The sequence below is a fragment of the Boleophthalmus pectinirostris genome, unplaced genomic scaffold, assembly GCF_026225935.1.
Source record: "Boleophthalmus pectinirostris isolate CB_2022bp ecotype Guang Dong unplaced genomic scaffold, ASM2622593v1 HiC_scaffold_1, whole genome shotgun sequence".
Classification (NCBI taxonomy): domain Eukaryota; kingdom Metazoa; phylum Chordata; class Actinopteri; order Gobiiformes; family Gobiidae; genus Boleophthalmus; species Boleophthalmus pectinirostris.
In genome coordinates, this window is record NW_026570970.1 from 15,632,773 (window position 1) to 15,652,223 (window position 19,451).

The 19,451-nt window shown below is 39.4% G+C and overlaps 1 protein-coding gene across 1 annotated transcript; it reads right to left on the bottom strand.

Annotated features, from left to right (window-relative positions):
- Positions 1–6,797: 6,797 nt before the first annotated feature.
- sp3a (sp3a transcription factor) lies at positions 6,798–12,693 on the bottom strand. The gene is given in 7 exon segments (XM_020931838.2): positions 6,798–8,275; positions 8,278–8,370; positions 9,437–9,633; positions 9,927–10,110; positions 10,499–11,648; positions 12,046–12,134; positions 12,542–12,693. Coding segments are annotated over 7 exon segments (1,914 nt in total). The 5' UTR covers positions 12,549–12,693; the 3' UTR covers positions 6,798–8,081.
- Positions 12,694–19,451: the final 6,758 nt, after the last annotated feature.

Sequence of the window (19,451 nt, forward strand, 5' to 3'; positions counted from 1 at the left end):
AGCTCATCAGCGGCAGGGAGAGTCTGTCACCCGGGGTACGGAGTGACAAGTCGTCCGCATCTTCGTCTGTTATTAACATGTCTCTCGCGACAAGCTCAATTATCTGACACTGCCCGTAATTTCCATTCCTTTTTCTGGCACAATGTAAAGTTCCTCTCCTTCATTTTCAAAGCTGCTCGTTTTGGATGCGGCAAATACTGATATAAGACATGTGTGGGAGGAGGAAGTGAAGACGGAGCGAAGAACATCTGTGAGTCGGGAGAAGTTGCAGCAGGCCCAGCTCCACACAGACCTTGATCTTCTCTACATTAGTCATGTAAAGATTCACAATATCTCAATCTCTTATAGAGGGAGCAAGCAATACAGAAATAATGAGTGGATGTATGACTGTTCCTAGAATAACTAGACAGGAAATTGTTTGTTGCAGCAGACAAACTGTATCCTCACACGTCCCTTTGTGTAGGAACAAGTAAATGTCCTGTCCTCAAGGTTGGTGCCACAGAATGACTGCAAATTGCCTTAGTATGCATGTATATATGTGTGTATGTATGAAGTATATATGTATTTTTTCAATCCCTTTGTGAGTGTACATCAGGTTTACATATGACTATTTATTTATTTAATAACAGACATAGACATATGCTGAAATATCCATTATATTTAACGGAGGGCTATAATCTTCCACGGTATGGCATAAAACATATTTATCTTTATATCTATGGTGTTAACTTTCTATTTCCATGGAATCACACAGGTGACAATCCAACTCCAGAAAGTTACATACTGTATCTGTAAAGCAATAGCTGTTGTTGTTATTATTCCTAATTAAAAAGGTATAGTATGTAACTTTCTGGAGCAACAATATTTCCATAGAAACAAGTCAGGTCTTTGGAGATGCGTCCTGTTTTCATGTGTTCTTCAGTGCAATAAACACAAGAAACTACAAGAAATATATGCTTTTGTTTTAGTCTAATTTAGGCTAAAAAGTTACCTGCTGTGGCTTTAATATTTTTCTCATCACCCTGTCATGACATTGGGAAAGTCTTGCATGAATATCTCCATGCTTTTTGCTCATATCAGGGTTGGTAGCAAAAGCTTAAATTCCATTTTATGTAGTTTTCAATGTGAAAAGTTCAAATGATGGTGTGTTTTGTGAATGTTATGCTTAAGCACCCACCTTAAAGGCCTGCTGGAGGTTACCTTAGAGCCTCCAAATGTGACGGTGGACCTCCCTCACCCGTGTACAGAGCGACACCTGATAAAAAGTGAAAATGTTCCTCTGAAGTGAAATATGGCGGAGAGTGGGAGTGTCGGGCTTGCTGTGGGGGAACGTTAGAGGAAGTGGTAATGATGACAGCTCGAACTCAGTGCAGGTGCAGTAAAGCATGGCAGCTTGGTCAATTGCCCAGAACCCATTACTTCTCCCCTGAGACCAACCTTGTAATGTGCAAGGTACTTTCAGTAAAGGATTGACCTATTGTCAACAGCCAAATTTCCCAGGTTTTACATAAAGACGCTGAGGTGAGCTCTGAGGTTACAAAGGTAGCATGAGTGTGTCTGGTGCTGTTTGCAAACATACAAAAACTCATAACATCTGATCAGTGCAGCGAGGATGTGCAAAAATGGAAGTGCATACGATTAGAAAGAGGTGATCTATGAATATGGGTTTGAATTGACTGAGAAGGAAGAGCTGTAAAAGGATGGTACAAGGAACTTCTAATATAAAAAAAAAAGACTGGAGTTCACTTGCACATTATTAGTGAATGTAATTTTTCTCATCCAGTACATAATATGTCATAATGAACTTTATATTGCTATTGGCCTAATACAAGTGCATTGGCATGTTTGTCTATCTTGAACCAATTGTGAAGACATTTTTGCCACCATAATATTAATAAAATCTATGGGAAATGCTGTATGTTTATGTATATTTTTATGTAATACTTAATTGTCCATTACAACTGGCTTGAGGTGAACAGACCAATTTAAAAATGGCACGATGCAACATATAGGCTATCTCCCTCAGAATTCTGAATTTAGCTAGACAGAGTATTGTTATTTGTGGTAACCATGAAATGTGCTCTATATGTGTTTAAGCAGTAATGTTGATTGCCTCCTCCTGCACAGGTAACAAACAGAGGGCCACACCACCTTTCCTGGGTGAGTCATGTGTATCAGTATGAGTGAACATGTCTGACCTATATATATATTCAAATTGGAGCAATTCATAGTTTATGATTTATTCTGTAGCAGCAATTAGACTAAATTATTTGTAATGTAGTGAACATAAATGCCTGATTGTGAAGCGGGGTGCTTGAATGAGCCCTACTGCAGTGGGAATAGGATGACCTTGGGAGCGGACTACATCTCTGTCCTGTCTCATCTTCAGACAGCCGCTGTTTGACCACTATCTGGCAGATGCATTCTATCCGACACTTGTAACAATAGTGTAAATGGGAGGAAAATTGAGCTCACCTTAAAGGCAGACTGCAGTCCCTCTTGAAGCGCTGAAAGCCCTGGATGAGCCCGGTGCCCAGTGGTGGCTCCTAGTCCTTGTTTTGCTCCCTGAGATGTGTGTAATCAGAGAGAAAGTCCGGCACAGATTACAGTCTTCAATCAGTCAGTGAGGAAAATGATATGTACATCATTGTCTGTGGCGCGCATCCCCGGCTCTGTCAGCGTGCATGCATATTACCTGTGTCAAAGCTGCCAGGCACATGACGAGAGACACTGAGAACCATCACCAATCCGCCACTCAGGGGGTCGCCCAGTCCCAGAGATCCGCCACAGCCACCACACTCGCCGGGGAGACTCCACTCTGACCTCCGCGATGTTGTTGACACCATTTAATGTACATTTTCAGATCCAAAACGTCTCTGAAATAGCTTTTGAATGGGCTCGGATAACAGCAAGGGCCAGGCTCTTGTCACCGACTGAAAATACTCACCCTCTTCTGACTATGAGTAAGTTGAAACCATTGTCGTGTCTGACCTTCAAATGTTACCAAAAAGAGACAAAGAGTTATTTTGTGCATTTAGAGCTAAAACTATATCACCGCTGGGAGACTAGCTTACAAATTATGACAGCTAATCTCCTCGCAATTGTCTTTCGGCTAAAAAAACAGGCGCACACTGGGATTGAGCACAAAGAAAAGCATAATGTGGGAAATTTGACAGAGGTGTCTCATTGTGGACGATTCAATTTTCACAGCAGGATCTAAGTGAAACATACATATAGTAAATGCAAAACAGCAGGATTGGAATTTCACAATAAAGACTTTAGATTTTAGCTTCCTGATTTGGAGCGGTGTCAAACTGTAATTTGCCTTTGAAACAAGTCAGTTTAATTTAAAATGGCGCATATAAAAGGGATGATGGATTTGCGAGCGCACTATACTTTCCACTTTAAATATCCATCTCAGCTTCAAATGATGACCTTAAATGTATAAAATAAGCACTGGCAGGTTTGCATAATAGTCGCCACACCAGGTATCTATTCACCTTGACAAGTCCAGGGCTGCACTACAATGTCAACACACGCACTTTGCTGTTTGCCTCCACTCTGTCCTGCTGGGGGCTTCAGAGGGAGGTCACCAAATTGTCTCCGAACTAAAAAAAATGAAAAAAGAAATAGGCACTGACCTTCTGCTAAATTGGCCACATTGAGTTGAATATCAGGTTATTGAGTTGGTCCATGCTGCGTTTCCTCGCCTGGGGAAAAAAAGAGATATCCGCCATTGTCTGTTTGATCAAGGGCAAGAATGCGTAAGGAATGCAGAAATCTGAAGCACTTTTTGGAGGGTCATTTTCAAATGGTTTTGAGAGGAAAAACACGATTAGACAGCGGCTATAAACAAAATGTTGAGTAAGACGGATAAGTGGTTTTCGCTTACAGTCTCAAAGCGATTAAATAAAAGCCAGACCAAACATATTGTAAATGAATGGAAAATGCCAACAATTCATTCATTGCACTGTACTTTCAAGTTGTTGATTCCCTGAGAAAGGCAAATAATAGTCATTTTCCAAAATTGCAGTCCTATCCTCCTCCAAAACGAAAACAGTTAAAATTGGGCAGAAGACTAAGAAGCAGCAGTATTTTGTATATCCGGGACAGTATAATGTAATAAGTAATTTCCACCAACAGTTCACATTACCTCCCAATGCTTAAGAACCATAATCCCTATTGCATTTGAATCCCACCACACATACGCTCGGAACGTTATTGCATGATTATAGTGTAGCTCTGCCTCCATGTAGTTATTGTATTTATGCATTTTGCACATGAATTGGAAAAAGAAGTTTGAAGAAGAAGCCAGTACAATTACACCATTCAGCTGGAGTGGGATAAGCCAAAGCTGTCTGTTGTAATGAAAAGATCCAAACAAGTTGGTATAAATAAGAAAGATTTTGAATAATACCTGTCTGTCAGCAAATGCAATTGTGTGCCACAAAAAGTGTAGTGATCAGAAAACCTTCAAAATAATAATTTTAGATAATTACAGTAAACTACAAATTTATGAACACTACCTTTTCAATTCTTCACAATAGGAATGTTCCTGTTTTTATTTTAATATTCCAAATATGACTGAAACTAGACAACCACTGCCAAATACTAGTACATGCATAAGTTCAGTGCCCAAAGTTTAGTGTCAATGAGTATTAAGTTGGAAAAAAAAGAACAGTAGAGAGCACATTGTTTTTTTAACATGAAGATGTGTCAATCAAGTCAAACTCTTTTACAATTAGGTCCGTAATTCAGAATATAACTCTCCTAAAGTCCCCAAAGACCTGTCCAAATTCTTGTCCTGGGATTATTCTGGTATCAGGCCATATTCCAGTTGGCAGAATTTAGGTTTGCATTGGTAGTGGGCTTGATGGGTGGGCAAGAAATAAACATGACTATAGCTTAAGATGGCCCTGCTTTGAACAGTCCTCAAATCAGTTTGAAATAATCTCATTAAATCATATACTTCCTTAAATTCTCATCAAATATTCCAATAATTTCGATGCCCTGTCCCATTTATTTTACTGCCACACAAACCATGAAATGAGTCCGTTGATCCACTAATATTTCCCAGTGAAGAAAACATTTGCATAGATCACTTCATTATTTACTACTAATGCTAACCCTTTATTCAGGACATAAATTTATCTGAGGTACAAGGCAGGGCCAGTTTGTGAAGGAGTTTGCTTCAGCTGGTCGTCAAAGTAAAAGAAGTGCCCATGGTCACGCTCACCTGCCTCCCGATGTGTCTCCTCCTTGAAGGCACCGGGAGCACATCCACAAATGGAGCTTTTATCTGCGCCGACCGGGGCAGCACACCTCGTCCTGGGGAGAGAGCATGACACTTCCTCAGGCAGGTCAGAGGTCAGGTAACCGTGACGACAGACAATTATCCTTCACTCTCGCCACTCTTCCTATAGGACAAAGTGTTTACATTAAAATTCACTATTTATTTATACATTTTTAAAAATCATCCATACTCATGAAAAATGTCCCAATGGTCCCAGAGGTTTGTGTCTTGTGGGTTTCGTTCCTGGAGGGAAGCAAAGATTATTACAATATTCAGATTACCGAGCAGGGGAAATTAATTGCGCTAATTAACATACAAGTAAATGATGATACCGTTAACACATTTCATTAACTCAAACTGTCATTCTATGTTCCTGCTGCACTTGGTACTGCATTACAATGAACAGGACTCATTAAATTATGCAAATGAAAAGGAAACCGCAAAACGGACTGGATCTTTTTTTTTTTTTTTTTTTTTTGAATGGTTTTCTGCAAATTGACAAAGAGTTTAAAAGCATGTGCTCTCAGGCCAGATTTACGAGATAAAGCTTTTCATAGATCGGAGTTTTAATCATGTTCACAGGCTCTAAATCCAGCTAGCCTTTAATACACTAACCACATATCACCATTGTTATAACTAAAAAATTAAATTACTTAACTTAGCTAATTAGGGAAATGTCCTAGTAAATCAAATACAGATTATACTGTAGCAAACATGACTAAAACAAATATTCTTTTTTTCTTTTTCACTAACTGCTAACGATAACTTAATATTCATTTAATATCTATTAGCCATACTTGAATAGCGTTCAATGACTGTACTTTAACATCTTTCCATACGAAATTAGATAGAGAAAAAGCTTATCATCGCACTGTAAGATTAAAGTTCATTTGCTGTTGTCACAAACTATTCATTTAGCCCATTTCTTATGTGTGTTCTGCTCTGTCACCTGTTTTTGCTAAGCTAAACTGATGCTAATTGAAAGAGGCGGGACAAAAAGCTGTCACTCAGAAAATAAGGCACCGGATTGGCTGCTCTAAATTAGGCTGTAGCAGAGGCGTCATCAAAACCATATAATTACATTATTTTCCTGTAAAACGCTTTGATTTCTTTGCTTAATAATTTCTATTTACAATTAACTGTTAAGGAAACCTGTAGAAATTAAGGATTTGGCCCACTACCAACTTCCTCTTGACTAAGCTTCTACTTTGTTGTTTTTTTTCTACCATTTCTCCCATTCTTTAAACTTTAAGAGCAGTACATGTAGAGAGCTGGTACACTGAAAATTTTATGTTGCTCTCACTAAAAATACCTCTGAGGCCCATCTTTATGCTAGCAGTACTTTACACACAAGGTCAAGGGGTCATGTCGGAGTCTGTGAAACCTGCTGCCTTGGCTGTAGTGACATCTACTGGACTAGGGCCCCACAAGGGGTGTAAAGGGGCTGCACACAATAATAATTAGTATAAAAAAAGACCAGTGTAAGAGGCTTATATTGACATTAGGTTTGACATTTATGCAAAAAAGTGAGAAAAACCTTCGGTGTTCAATACATTTTTGCAATGCTGAGTGATAGTTATAATAACCTCCCAACATCCCAGTGAAGAAAAAAAAAAGTCATAATTGTAAAGGTCATTCCTATAACACCTGTAAACCCATAACTGAAGGGGATTTGCCTTTAACGGTTTTCAAGTTAAAATCAAATACAAATGAAGAATGCATAATTAAGCAAAATGCTAAATAAACATATCATATAGTGAAGACTCATCTTGTATGGATAACTGGTATAAAGAAAAATCAACACAAAGATGAATCATATATGAAGAGTATACTGCAGAGTACCGCGGCCTGTCGACGAAAGAGAACCAAATACAGAACAAAAGATGAGACTGAAAGAGCACAGGTAACATGGTGACAACTTAATACGCCTGAGCTTTTGGTCCATCAACTCTTTCCTGTCACCCACCAGGCTCTCAGATGGGTGTGTCTATGATCACAAGTTAACCTGAGTTTTAAATCCAATTTGGCAAAAACCTTCATTACATGGCTTTTTATATTAAAATGCATGGTTTAATTTGAAATACCCCAAAAGGTTCTTACAAAAACATCTGGTAACATACAATGAGCAAGTAAGGCTTACTGTATTACAAATCAATTATGAAAAGCCTTGTATAAATAGTAGAGATAAGGACAAAAGTTTATAAGCTAACAATGTAAATCATAACAATATTCCATAGACAGCTTACAAAATGTTGATTGTTTGATTTGTATCTGCAAAATATAAACTTTAAAAGGACATACAAAATTGAAAGCACAGGGAGTGCAGTGAATGCAAAAAATGCATAAAGTAATAAAAGAGTAGAATTGTGTGGACATTAAACAAATACATTATTAACAGGATAAAATAAGCGTCAAAAAAAGCCTCAGGAGGAACATGGAACAAGCTTGGCAACCAAGGATGTTGTGAGAATATATCATAAACAAAAGTCAAAAGAAAGTTGCTCAACTTACAAATAATTTGTGAAAACACTCATCAGATAGATACAAAACAAAATGGCTTCCTACATTTCAAACTACACAGTATTATACAAAATAAGGCATTTCCTTGTGTTTACTGCAATGTATTTCCCCCTCAAGTCTCCACTGCATGTTTCCTCTCAGTGAGCACTGAGGATAGACACTGATCCACTACTTTGTGTTAAAATATATATTTATATATGTAGAATTTGAGTTTTTCTTCAAAACATGAATAAAAATGTATGGATTAAGTCCGTGGGCAGAGTGTAAATCACTCCATGACCTCCGCGGCTGCCACCGTGGTGACGAGCTGGAGTGGGATCTCTGCGTTGGCCAGGATGTCCTGGGCGGCGCTGGAGCCCTGCTGGATGTTGGTGAGGATGAGGGTGGTGCCGCCTGCTGTGGTGATGATACTGTCTGAGGAGCCGGCAGACTCCATCGAGGCCACTACGGCGCTGCCAGAGTTCCTTTTTTGTTTGAGTGAGTTTTAATGTGCTTCGCCAGGTGGTCGCTCCGCATGAAGCGCTTGGAACATTCAGGGCAGACAAACTTCTTCTCTCCTGTTAGGCACAAAATACAGAGTGAAAGTTAAGGCCGGATGTTCAATAGATTTTATGAGTTAAAATATCAAACACTCAAATGCAGACATTTTGTCAAGGCATGTATAGTTAAATAATAAGAATTTCCCCAAATTTAAATTAAACAAACTATACTACACTAGTACTGTATAAAATCAAGACGGTGTCTAAATAAAGGTAGAAAATAAAATGATCAATTTTTAACCCACTGGCCATTGGGAAATCTTTTATGAATGATATAAAACAAACAACTGCATGAACATGCAGTTGTTTGTTTGTTCATGTAGCCCCAACATTTAATTTGATGTGACTGATTTCACGCATCAGCGCTGCTAAACTTTGGTTGCTGTAACTGCAGTGAGCAGTCTTTCTTGCATTTTCAGTGCAATTTCCGATTTAAGAAAGTGTGGAAAATAAAAAGATTTTCCTCCAGACAGAACAATTTGAACTTCAAATTCCATAAATCAATTTAAAAAGAGTTTTTGCCCATTCATGAGGAAATATGAACAGTAAAGTAAATTAATCAAATAGTACTTCAACTCATAAATACAAAGCTTATGATAAAATTAACAGTGATCTCAGTATATTAGGCTGCTTTGTGCCGGTGCTTAAGGCTGAACAATTCTGAAAGATGTTTAGCAAAAGGTGTGAGACATGTGGTCATAATGTGACGGCCCTTTGGTGTGTACAAAAGCAGTTCATTGGTTCACACAAGTACAACACACGTGCTCCACTAGTTCAAAAAGGCTTCAATCAAAGCAAGAAGTCTCTACTCTTTGAAGAAAGCTGCTTAATTATTGCTGTGTCATATTTGTTACAGTTGATGCCTTTGACATCTTTAGTCTTGGCCTACTAAAATTACATACATCTTTCCAAACTAATTTGATTTAATCTAGTGTTGTTTTGTGTTCTATGCTTGTAGGTTAATATTTTATATGGGAATCCATTGAACTCTTGTTTCTAACATGAGTAAAGACTTTACAGGGCCCAAATTAACACATTTGCTGCTGTTTTTGCAAAGTGCAAACATTGAGGGTAAAAGGGGCACCTGTGTGTGTCCTCCTGTGTCTCTGGAGCTCGTCACTGCGTGTGAACCTCTTCCCACAGAACATCCAGCTGCACACAAAAGGTCGCTCTCCTGAATGCCAGCGCAGGTGCGCGCGCAGGTGGGACGTCTTCCCATACACTTTACCACAGCCTGCAATGTGGCAGATGTGTGTCTTCTTTTTGCCCATACCCGATCCCCTGCCAAACACATGGATATGGATAGAGAACGTGTGAATTTCTTCCTCACACTGTGACAATGTATATATTTTTCATTACCATGGCAAGAATTATCAGTGTTATCATTGTAGGACAAAATTGACACTTTGGGTTAACAGATCCACTCCAAATATACATATGATTAGCTGTGGCAGAAAGGTAACCTTCCAAATCAATCAAAATGGGACTGTTTTGCAGTGGGGACCGCAAGGAAAAAAAATCATGTTCTAGCACACACCACACAGACAGTGCTGTTTAAGACAGGCTTGACTCACCTTCCCACAGAGTCTTTACAGTTGGGGCAGGTGCATGCCACTCTGCGTAACCTCTTGCCCTCCTGTCCGAGCTGATCGTCGTCCTCAGCCATCCTGACGTGTAAATGAGATAGGTCGCTTGTGTTCAGGGTGGAGTCAGTGCTCAACTGCCAATCTGCGTCTGGCTCTTCTTTTATCCTGATGCCTTCACAGTAAATGTGTTAATAACAGCCATTAATGAAAGGAAGTGCTTTTTGTATATTGAATGAATCACATTAACATAATAATAATAATAATAATAAATGTATACATATTTTTGTATGACAGTTTTGGGATAACAGATGGACATATTGTGCATGTTATGCAACACAATTCCTTCCATTTAGTTATTTCCATGGCAATACAACCACATTAATAAAGAGGTTTGTATTAGTTGCTGATGAAAAGTAAAATAATGTCAATATTGCTTAACTGTCAGACAAAAATATATAGATTTTCAAAAAACAGTATGCTGTTATTATGTGTCTGTCTGTGCCTGTGTCTGTGTCTAGCTATACTGTTTATGCAGCTTAGTTTAAAAAGATGTACTGTACCTCCAGGAATGTCTGTCTGTGCCTCCTGTGTCACTGAGTTAACGGTAACTGTCTGCAGATTGGGGATAGTCACTTGATTGGAGCCCAGTGAGAGCGTCTGGACTGGGGCCAGTGTTATCTGCTGGGGTGGTGTTGTAGGCAGCTGGAGGTTTTGAAGGTTCTGCACACCCTGCACCTGAAAGGTCTGCCACTGGATCTGGCCTGATGGTGTGACTGTTTGGGCTTGGATGATGAAAGTGCCTGGGTTGAGTAGCTGCACATTCTGTAGGCCTTGGGTTCCGCCAACAGACTGCACTGCCTGTCCGTTAGTGCTCTGCACAGGCAGCTGCTGCAGCTGGAGGATGGGCTGAGCAGAGGACACCTGGGCACTCTGCTCTGAATTTGGTTGGATGTAGCCTCCCTGCAGAGTACTGTTGGTATCTGAAACTGCAGATGACAAGGCCGCGTCAGACAGCAGATCTGACTGACTGGATTGATTGGGTAACGTTGCGGAAGACGTTGGCACAAAAATCTCTGCATTTGTTGTGGTGTCATTCCCTGGTAGTGTCTGTGTCAGCTGGTCTCCGGACTTTGACTGATCCTCTGAAGTCTCCATTGGCTGACCGGCCATTATTAACTGACCATCAGCTGTGACCCCTGTAGCAATTGTCTGTGCGCCAGACAGACCAAGGGAGTCCAAGTCCACACTGTTAATAGGAACAAAAGTAATGTTCCCAGGTAGTCCCATAGGCACATTAGTAACAACCTGACCATGGCTGTTGAACGTGGAGCTGCCAAGTGAAACCCCCTGGATCTGCTGCACATTTCCACTCTGCGATATGAGAGTCTGATTGTTAAGGATGTTTGCTGATGTCACGCTGCCATCAGGTAAGATCTGGATCTGACCCGAAGCTGCCCCCTCCACACCAGAGGTGGAGAAGCTCAACTGTCCGTCTGCAGTCTGTATCTGAGGAATAACTTGGTACTGAATGTTAGGCACTGAGTTGGCAGAAGAGGTGTCAGTTCCCGACGTCACAAAGATTGGCTGTGTCTGAAGGTTTTGCAGAGGAAGAACAAACTGTCCATTGGATGTTAATATTCCTTGATTTTGGATCTGCATCATTGTAGATTCGTCAGTCCCAGTCAGCTGTGAAGCAGTTGCATCAGTTGTCTGCAAGCACAATCATCACCGTGAGACTACATACGTTTCTATATTTATCCAAAAACTCTATTACAACAGTACTAGAAGGTGATATAAATTCCTATATTCTTCATATTAAAAGATGAGACATGTGTTTTGGGTCGAGATCCAGTCACGATCACATGAAATGTGTGACTATATAAAAACAAAGTTTGGGAGGAGCAACCATTCTTGAACTGAGTCGAAGTGGCAACTTAACGAGTAACGAGTGCCTGTAGATGCCAGCCCAGGACAGATGGGAGGGGTTTCAAACAACAGTAAATCTTTCCAAATTTCAAGTGTGCACTGCAAATCTCTCTGCAGTCCTTGGTCAATGCTACCATTTTTACGACACGTAGAAGCTACACGGATGAGCGGGAAGGCTTACCTGAGAGCTCCTGCTATCGTCCTGTTGTAGAAAGTCACTTTGGCTGCTCTCTACGTCCATATCCGCGGGTTTTAAAGGCTGCTCTGGGGCTATAATGCAGAAATTCAATATAAGGACGAAGTCGATCCGAGCCAAGATTAGCTTAACAACCTGCACGTTTGAGTTGACGAGAACCAAACATAGCAGTAGCTCAAAAAGCTAACAACTTACAGCTAACAATACAATTATGTCTTCTTCAACAAAGAGTTCGTTCTTCTAAAAACGTTCGCTGGTATAAGCTACAAACACCGAAAACAACCAATAATGATTTCAAGGGCCAATCCATCTCATAAAACTTACCAGCGCAAGTAATTTGCAGCAGCTAGCAATGCTAGGGATGATTAGCAATATCAACAAGAGACAGCTCTGTGGCTCATAGCGGTAGCTGCTAGCGAGCTAATTTAGCCATAGGATGCCAGAGATCGCTTAGCGGAATAAGAGGACACATTTTACATACCAGTCATTGCGTGACCTGTCGTAAAAGAAACAGTCCTAATAGTCACACGTCGCCTTGCATGATCAGATTATATTGATTGTACAACAGTAGTGGCTAAGTGTCAGATTTTTTATTTTGATTGACGGGCAGTAGGTAACACAAAGGGTGGGGCCTGCTCTGTTGACTGGGGCGCTTGCGTCACACGCGGAAATCCCGCCGTCCTCCGCAAATGTGATTGGCTGCGGGAATTGCGGTCCGTTCTCTCATTTGCTCATGCGTCTGTCAATCACCCTTTGTTGAAGCGTTCTGCGTGTTTCTCTGTTTAATACATATTTCAGCATTATACCAACGGCGGTATCTGTGCGTGCTTGTCATATTGTCTGAGTCAGACATCTGTATAGAATAAACTCTTTATGCCATAAATTTAATAGGCAACAAAACTATCTTTATTACATGGTAAGTACAGTGCATAATAAGGTTCAAACTGTTTTCAAACTGATTGTTTAAATACGCACAAGTAGCCTAAGAATATTCAATATTCAACCAAAACAACGTGTTTTATTAGCCAAGTGTCCCAAAGATACATATTGAGTGCTGTTTATAATGCAGAAAAAACATTTCCTTGTGCAGGTCAAACGTGTATTTTAGATCTTGCTTCATGGTCCACTGACTGCCCTTTGTCTGGCCCAAGTTTGTCCCTGTGTATGTGATTGTGCACATTACAACATGCTGAAGCTGCATTGAAATGAGCTACTGCAGGCCATTGTGCCATACTCTGTGCTGGCGATGCTATCAAGACTCCACTTCTGAGTATTATTTGTGGTGTCAGTTCCTCACAGTGCGCGACCGCAGTGAGGCTATTTCTCTCAACCTTCAATTCAAACTTGGCCCATTACAGGCAGACTACAAAAGCACTTTCCGGGCACTCAGGAGCTCACGGTGCTGAATGGTGGATATTTCCAATCACTCTGCTGTCAATCCAAGTGTCAGGTAAACACAGGCCAATGGAAACAGCTTTAGAAAAACCATTGCTCCTGTGTCTGTCTTATACTGCAGGAGTCCTTGGAAACGTATCAACCATTTCTGCAAAGACCTCCAAGTTAAAGGGAAAAGTCAAATATTCTAAAAGTGACACTTGTGTGGTGAGGGTACCTACAGGCTTCAGAAAATGCATAACCTCAGACCTAATGGGTCCTATATGGCTGGATCCACAACCAAGGCACCTCCAGGTCATATTGACAGGCCCTGCATTCACTTCATGAGGATCTGTGAAGTCTGCAGGGCAATTACCCAGTGGGGGATTCAGAGCATCTATAAGGGTATGATGTGATAGGTGTACCTGGAAGTAGAAGCATATGATCTGTTCTCTGCATGTGTCAGTATATGCTGTTAGGAGAATGCAGACACAGTAGAAGCAGGACATTATAGCATCAAATATATTTACAATTGATCATATTTTGTCTTTAATTTTATTGTAAATCAACCAAATTTTTTAGAAGGATCATCAGTTAATAATTGTAATAATCATGATGAAACATGCTGTCACACAGATAAAAAGATATAAGTTTTGCTAAGACCCTTAAACTGGCAATGATACTGCACAGGTATAGATTAAAATCAGGGAGCGTCGAGTAAAAGGTGAAGGATACAATGCAGCGAACACTTATTGTACAATGGAAAACAGGAAAATTTTTGTTTCTGCTTTTGACCCCTTATGGTTGATGGTATCAATACAATGTTAATTATATAGACTGTATATATATAAATAGGTATAACTGACTAGCTGCCACGTTCAAAATAGGAAGTGAGCATGGGCGAGCTTTGGTTCCATCAACTCTGGCTCCGATTAACTTTGCGTAGAAAAATCATCACCTCTCTCCTGCTGCAGTGAACCTCATCATTTTGGTTTTAAAATATTTGTATTGACCCACTCTGCATGATCCTAGGGGCTTAATTTCACTATTTTATCTGTAAATTACTTCCTATGCCTAATATGGAACTCACTGAGCTGCATTTGACTAGAGCTGAACACTATGGGTGACGTTAAAGTCCTTTAGTCCACTTCTTTATACAGTCTGTGGTTGATTATCAAGGTGACCAACAGCAATTTATAAATAATCAAATTCTCACTTCTTACTGCTTGGTATTCTGTTTAACACAGATGTAGGACTTGTCAATAATGGATAAAAATGATAAAATAATGTCACTGGTTCTTGTAGTCATGGACCAAGCAAACAGAGAACAGAATGGGCGGTTGATCTACATGGCCTATGGTGTTTAGCATTAACATATTGACAGTTGTTTCGTGGCAGCCTGTCCAGAGCGAGTGACCCCACAGGGAGACAGTGCCCTGCTGAAGGCCCCATGTGGCACACTCAAATAGGAGCTGAGATCAAACTGTAAGTGCTGCAGAGGGATCAGAATGTGGATGGAATAACAAACGTCAGCAGGGACAAACCTCAAAAGGCAACGCGCTCTTTGTCTGAAAGAAAAGAGACATCTGTGGAGTGCACGCTTAAAGGTCCTATATTATGCAAAATTGACTCTCGTGAGCTTTTTGAAGCATGTTAGAATGTTGTTACCCCACCAAAAACATACCCTCTGGTGTTTTGTTTCATTCGCATATGTTTGAGTAACTCATCTGTGTACATCTCCAAAGATCAAAATGCTCTGTTCCACCTTGTGATGTCATGAAGTGGTAGTTTTCAAGTTAACATCTACCTTTTACCACATGTTTAGAACAGATTGAAAATTCCACAGCTGAATTTATCCAAATGATTCTGGTGAAGGTGTTTATTTAAAACACACTGGAGCACTTCCTGTATTACCATCTGACATCACAAGGTGGAACAGTCTACCTGAGAGAAAACACAGCCTAAATATGCAGGATTTGTGTGTTAAACATGTGTGAATGAAACAAAACACAACTCCAGGTGCTTTTTGGTGAGGAAGGATCAGAAAATAACGTAATATGAGCCCTATAATTTTATCATTTATAAAACAATGAAAGACCATTTGGAGTGGTGAACTAAATGTCCCAATGTTATCTGACAAATTTTGAGTAACAACTTTTCTGATAAAAGCTCTGATCAGGTTTAGTCCTGACTTTGACTTGGTTTGGTTTTGTTCTGCCCTGGCTTTGTCCTTGTTAAATCCATATAATTCCAGGTTTACTCCTATTTTATTCCCAATTTTGATGGTAGCGCAAATGTGAAAGTGAAAGTGACTAAAGGTTTAAGGAAGTGAAACACTGAACAATAAATTACCATTAATGTATAGTTCAGTCTTTAACTTCCTTAAACCTACATATGTCAAATAAACGTTTATGAGCTTTTAGACATATTGTTATCATTTGGAGTTATATTTTAATCAAATAATGATCCACCAATGTTATAGCTTTTAATGCATACTCCAGTAAAAGCATATATTTTTAAACATTTCCTTTATGTGTACCTGCTGACACAAACATTGGCAATACTTGTAACTGTCCATTTTAATAAGTAAATACACAGGGGTTCTGATTTTTTATTTTATATTGAAAAGGGCCAGGACAGAATGGACAGTCCAGTGAAGACTTTAGCCATCTAGACCAAAGATACCAACTCTATCCACAAGGGGCCAGTAAAAAAAAATCATGTTCAAGTGTCAGAGATCATTCATGTTTTAGTTATTCTAAAATGATTAATGGTTAAAATAGTTTTCATGCACATTATATTAAAAAAATGATTGTCCAAACCATACAGCCCTCAGAGTTTCAAATCTCATTTTGCACACAATGTATAACAATAGCTTTACAATGTGTACTGTATATAAACATCTGTTGTGGTCCATTTAACAGAAAAGTGCATAGTTGTAAATGTATTTCAAGTGTTTACTCATTCAAATGTAGTGATGATGGTTTGATGTATTTACATGAGCAACATCCCAACCCCAGAGCTGTAAAATTCTGCACATGCACTTTATAAGGCATAAACTGTACTGTAAAAGCTTTGACGAGTTAACACTCCAGATTCCTCTTTAATGAGAAATGCCCTTGTGAAATGTATGGCTGTATATTTTGCGCTGTCACCTTTTGTGATTGAGAGATATTCCATTTGTCATGTCTTTATGAGATGCTCCAAGCTGTTTATGACACTCACCACAGATACGGCTCAATACTGCTTATTAACTTTACTAAGGATGCCGTAAATCAAAGTACTAATTCCGTCATTATACAAGATACAAGGAAATCACTGCATACCAATGAACATCTAAATGGTCAAATCTCCGTTCTATATTCAGTTCAGGTCTATTGTATTCAGTGTGTAGCTATGTGGCCCCACAATGGCAATAATTACAACATGGCAACGTTTTATTGTCTTCCAAAATAAGAGATAATTTCTTTCACCAGTGCAATGCTTTCATAATAACCAAAGCATTTCTCCATAGTCCCTGGTGCGTACTAACTGAAGCTGGTTTTCATGTTTATTCATTCATTGTAGCATTCTTGGTCCTCAGTTCTTTGGTGTACGGGAGATTTATGACAACAGTGGGTGACCATGGAGCTCATCAAAATAGTTCATTTATGTAGAATGTAGAATCACATGGTACTAACTTGGTCAAAGTAGTGTTGCTTTTGAGAATACTTTGATACATTTACATATTATTGAACTTCAAGGTGCACTATGTAACCTTTCTGTTGGATGGTATACAAAACAGCACCTGCTTGTCTCCATGGTGATGTTATTACTTTGCTAGGATGTTCCACAAAAAGGAATTAAAGGTGTCTACGATGCTATTATTGCACCAGACACTAACCAAAGTTGAACCCACCTGTAAATATTGTATTGCATTGTGCGTGTGTTTGAACGTGGGAATGTTGAAACGGCACTGCTGTGAAAAATTAAATAAATAAAACAAAATAAAAAAAGTGTTTAAAGATGATGTTTTTAAGCTGTTTTGAGAAGTAAAAAGTGTAAAGAAAAACCCAGCTAGGGACAGGAGATGAGAATTAGCACTAACTACACACTATATGCTCTGCCCTTGACTATGTATGACTGCATTGTCCCTGTCAAATATTAAATAAATAATATAAAAATAAAGTAAGAGAGTGCACCTAAAAAGAAGTAGGTTTATAACACAAATGCATAAATCCTCAAATAGTCCATCTGTGTCTTGCTAAATGTAAGATGATATTGATTTTGAGGATTTTATTACTCAATAATTAAGTAAATTCAGTTCAGCCCTCATGTGAACTCACAGCCATAAATAGCTTTCTTATTCTCTACAAGATTTACTGTCACTTTATGAAAAACAAAAAGCCCCACAACTGGACCACTGGGAATGAGTCTTCAATGGCCTCCACTGTGGTACATGAACAATCTCGGCTGTGGGTTTAGGTCGACCAATGGCACCAAAACTATCATGGGAAGAATGCAAAAACTGTTAGCTCAGCAGCTGCCTTCACTTTGTTTTTGACGCTACTCAGAGCAATCAATTTCCTCTTTACCTCCTATCTCTTTGGACTCTTTTGTCAGATGAACTTCATTTATATTACTGAAATCTTTAGCCAAATCATCTGTTATAACTTTTGAGGCATTGCTAGAGTTAATAATGGTCCTATATTACACAAAGCTGACTCTTGTGAGCTTTAAGCGATGTTATAATCTTGTTACCTCCTCAAAAACAAACCTGGAGTTGTGTTTTGTTTCATTCACACATGTTTGAGTAACCCTTTATTATTAGTCTGTCTGCATCTTCAAAGGTCAAAATTTTCTGTTCCACCTTCTGATGTCATGAAACAGACATTTTTAAGTTAAGAGCTACCTTTTACAAGCCTGATTCATCAGCCAGTTTCTCTTCGTGGAAACCGTCTGACCTTGTAGCATTAGGATTAGTTTTTTTATTTAACCATTCGCTGCTATTTGGTCATGACATATGTAATGTGTCGCTAAAGGGGCAAACTGGTATATTAAGCTTTTCCCAAATTCCATAGGAAGAAGGGCAATAACGTCTTTCTCCTTGAAAAAATTCACCAAACAACAAGAATGTATGGCTTCGTCTACATCCATCTCGACCACTTTGTTGTGCTGTACCACAAAAAAGGCCCCAGTCATTGTTTCACAGCTCTTCACTGAATGGCTGGCGTGTGGTCTACAACTTCCGGGGTTCTTACAAACCGTCTAGTGTATACCGATTCCTGACCTAGTCGCTTGAGAGAAATGTAATTGAGCGGAGGCACTGGGTGGCGCCAGCCTGGTTAACCTTTTACCTTTAGATCAGTAGAAATTGGCAACTCCAGGGCTGAAATTACGCACATGATTTAGTGAAGGTGTATGAAGTTTGGAGACTAAGTGGAGCGCTTCCTGTATTAACACCTGGCATCACAAGGTGGAACAGAGTGAACTCATCTTAAATATGCAGTTTGTGTTAAACATGTGTGAATGAAACAAAACATAACTCCAGGTATGTTTGTGACGAGGAAACATTATAACAGAAATCATAAAATAGTGTTATATGGGCCCTTTAATAGTGTATTGGTCACAAGAGCCTATGGGAGCCAGGTAAAAATATGCACTTTGTATATGAACCACACACATACTGTACACAGACTTTCAAAAATGTCCTTTTACTCCACCACATATTTTTACACACACAGTCCTGGTGCACTACAACTGCTACAGAACTTAGTATGTGAAGCATTTCTTGGCTCTGGTGGGTGTAGTTACAATCAGTGGTTATTGCACAAAGCATTTCCAAATGTTACTCATGTTGTCATCTGTTTTTCTTTCCATCGCACCACAATAAATACACTCCTATACTTTGCCACTGATCTCAAACCTTAAAAACTATAATCCATCTTATTTCCATCACAAACACTATCCTCTATGATGCTAGCACAGGCTTCGACTCCATCAACTACCCCCATCCCAAACTTGGATATGCAATGCTA